At 50.6% G+C, this 2,254-nt stretch overlaps 1 protein-coding gene across 1 annotated transcript; it reads right to left on the reverse strand.

Annotated features, from left to right (window-relative positions):
- Positions 1–1,379: 1,379 nt before the first annotated feature.
- Positions 1,380–2,229, reverse strand: LOC104157865 (beta-2-microglobulin-like; the record flags this gene model as incomplete). Its single annotated transcript, XM_009695369.1, has 2 exons — positions 1,380–1,393; positions 1,920–2,229. Coding segments are annotated over 2 exons (324 nt in total), but the record flags the coding sequence as incomplete, so codon positions are not given.
- Between the last annotated feature and the right edge of the window lie 25 nt (positions 2,230–2,254).

Below are 2,254 nucleotides of genomic sequence, written 5' to 3' on the forward strand. Positions count from 1 at the left end.
GCAAGGAAGTGTTTTCCACAAGGAAACTCCAACTGCAGTGTCCCAGCTGCAGGCAGACCTATCCACCTTCCAATTATATTTAGATAAAAATCCTTCGGAAACTGCTTTTCCATCCCCTCCTCGGTGGGAGTTCAGAGTTCAACAAGTGATCATCTGCCAAGATGATCCTCGCTCTCCACCCCAAGCACCAGCTGCGCAGGTATTCTCCCTTTATCCTGCTCTAAACTCCTCCGCCCCAGCTCAGTAAATCCTTGTTCCCAGACTCTAGCGAAGTCACCAATGTCCCACCTCCAACCAAGCTTAGCGTCCCTCACCATTAGCGACCTTCACACCAACATCCCACCAAAGCCACCACATGCGATGCTGCCGTGTGGACACAACACAGCCCAGACCCTGCCCTGGGGCCAGGTTTCCATCTCCAGTGCTCAAAAAGCAAGTGATAAACCAGAAGAGTGGCTGTATATAGTTTTTCAGAGCTCCATTACCTAGAAGTGTCTGTACTTATCAAATCATGGGTCCACTTACCTGAGCATGCATCCCAAGTGGCAGACAGAAGCAACACTTAAGCACTTATGGCATCCCTTCTAAATTGCCTTCCAATCCAACCATTTCTGGCTCTGGGGGACCTTTTGAACCTTTCCCCAGCCCCCAGTATCACACCTCAGCTTTTCTGCTGCAAATTAAGTGCCTGTCTTCTTCTGTTGTCCCCCACTAGAAAGACAGTCAACCAAGCTTCATTTTCTCTTGTCCCTAGAAGCCTAACACCCCTCCTAGCCTTTGCTGCTCTACAAACTGCTGGAGCGTGAAGAACCTGAAGCCCTCAGACCGTGAGACACTAGTGAACAGAACCAAGACTGCTTCTGGTTTGGCAGCAAGGCACCCATTGGTGCCTTATGGGATTTATACCCCACATCACCAAGCTGACTCTGCCTGCCACAGGGTTAACTAGCCTGCCTCCTCCTATGTATGGGATTTCCAGGTATGGCAACTTCCTCCCCACCAGACAGAGAACAGCACTGCGGGGTCTGGAGAAGCACTAGAGGACATGTGACAACTCTGGTGTGTCTGCCAGATACTGTTCAAAGACATGTAGGGAAGTTTTGCTCCAAGGGGCTCTTTTCTTTTGAGCAAAGGAGACTCTTGTAGGCAAGGTATAGCTGAGAACTGGCCAAAATAGCGGGTAGAAAGGGAGTGGGAACAGCTCCACTCCCAGTCAACAGCAACACTATTTTTTTGAGGGAGGACAGGGCGGGGCTGGTTGCTTTTGTTCCTCAACTCTTCAACTACACACTTCCCCCCTACAGAAAGCGGTCCACGTTCCCCTTAACAGCACAGCATGAAGCATCAGCATAACTCACCATGATTATGCCTGACGCAGCTTAGAAGTCCGCATCTGCAAGAAAGAAGGGCAGATCGTTAGGCTTCAGGACAAACAGCACCCCCCTCTCCCATCACCATGAGCCCACCCCTGCTGGAAACAGCCCCAGTGCAGTAACCAGAGAGCTGCCCTTGCTTGGCTGTGAGTTTGCTGTAGCAGGCTGGTCACCACAATCAGTCCCCACCGCTCTATCCTCCTTGATATTCACTAAATGTAAAGCCAGAAATCACTGCATGACCCATCTCTTTCTCAGCAAGTTCACCTACAAAGAGATCTGAGTGCTCCACCAAGAGCTGTCAGACACAGCATAACCAAATACCTACAAGTAATACCAAGGCAAGTCTTCTCTATCTGCTACGAACAAACTCTTTCATGGGTACATATACACAGCCTTTTCAGCAGCCCAGTGGAAACCAAGTTCATTTTCCATCTATAGCACAAGACTTTCAAAATCCACCCCATTATAGCACCCTGTTGCCTAAGGGTAACAGAGACACTATGAAGAACAGTGGCAAAGCTTGAAGAGGAAGACACACAATACCCCATCTGAAAGACTGTGGCTCTTTGAAGGCAGAGTGGGTCACCCTGCAAGTGTAGACATCGCCCTTCTGGGGGGTGAACGGCGCATACGCCAAGCGCTCAAAAAACCACTTCTCGTTGAAGGACATGTCCGTGTACTTCACACCACTCATGGGTTCCCCGTTCTTGAGGAGGGCGATCTCAATCTTCGGAGGGTGGAAACCACTCACGAAGCAGTTGAGGACGTTTTCCTCTCCGAAGGAGGCATGTTTGCGGGAGTACACCTGCACCTTCGGCGCCTCTGGAGAGGAGGGTAAGGGGGCAGTGAGAAGCAGAGCTGCAGCAGGCACCGCCTAG

The sequence above is a fragment of the Cariama cristata genome, unplaced genomic scaffold (assembly GCF_000690535.1).
Source record: "Cariama cristata isolate BGI_N322 unplaced genomic scaffold, ASM69053v1 scaffold34972, whole genome shotgun sequence".
Taxonomy (NCBI): Eukaryota; Metazoa; Chordata; class Aves; order Cariamiformes; family Cariamidae; genus Cariama; species Cariama cristata.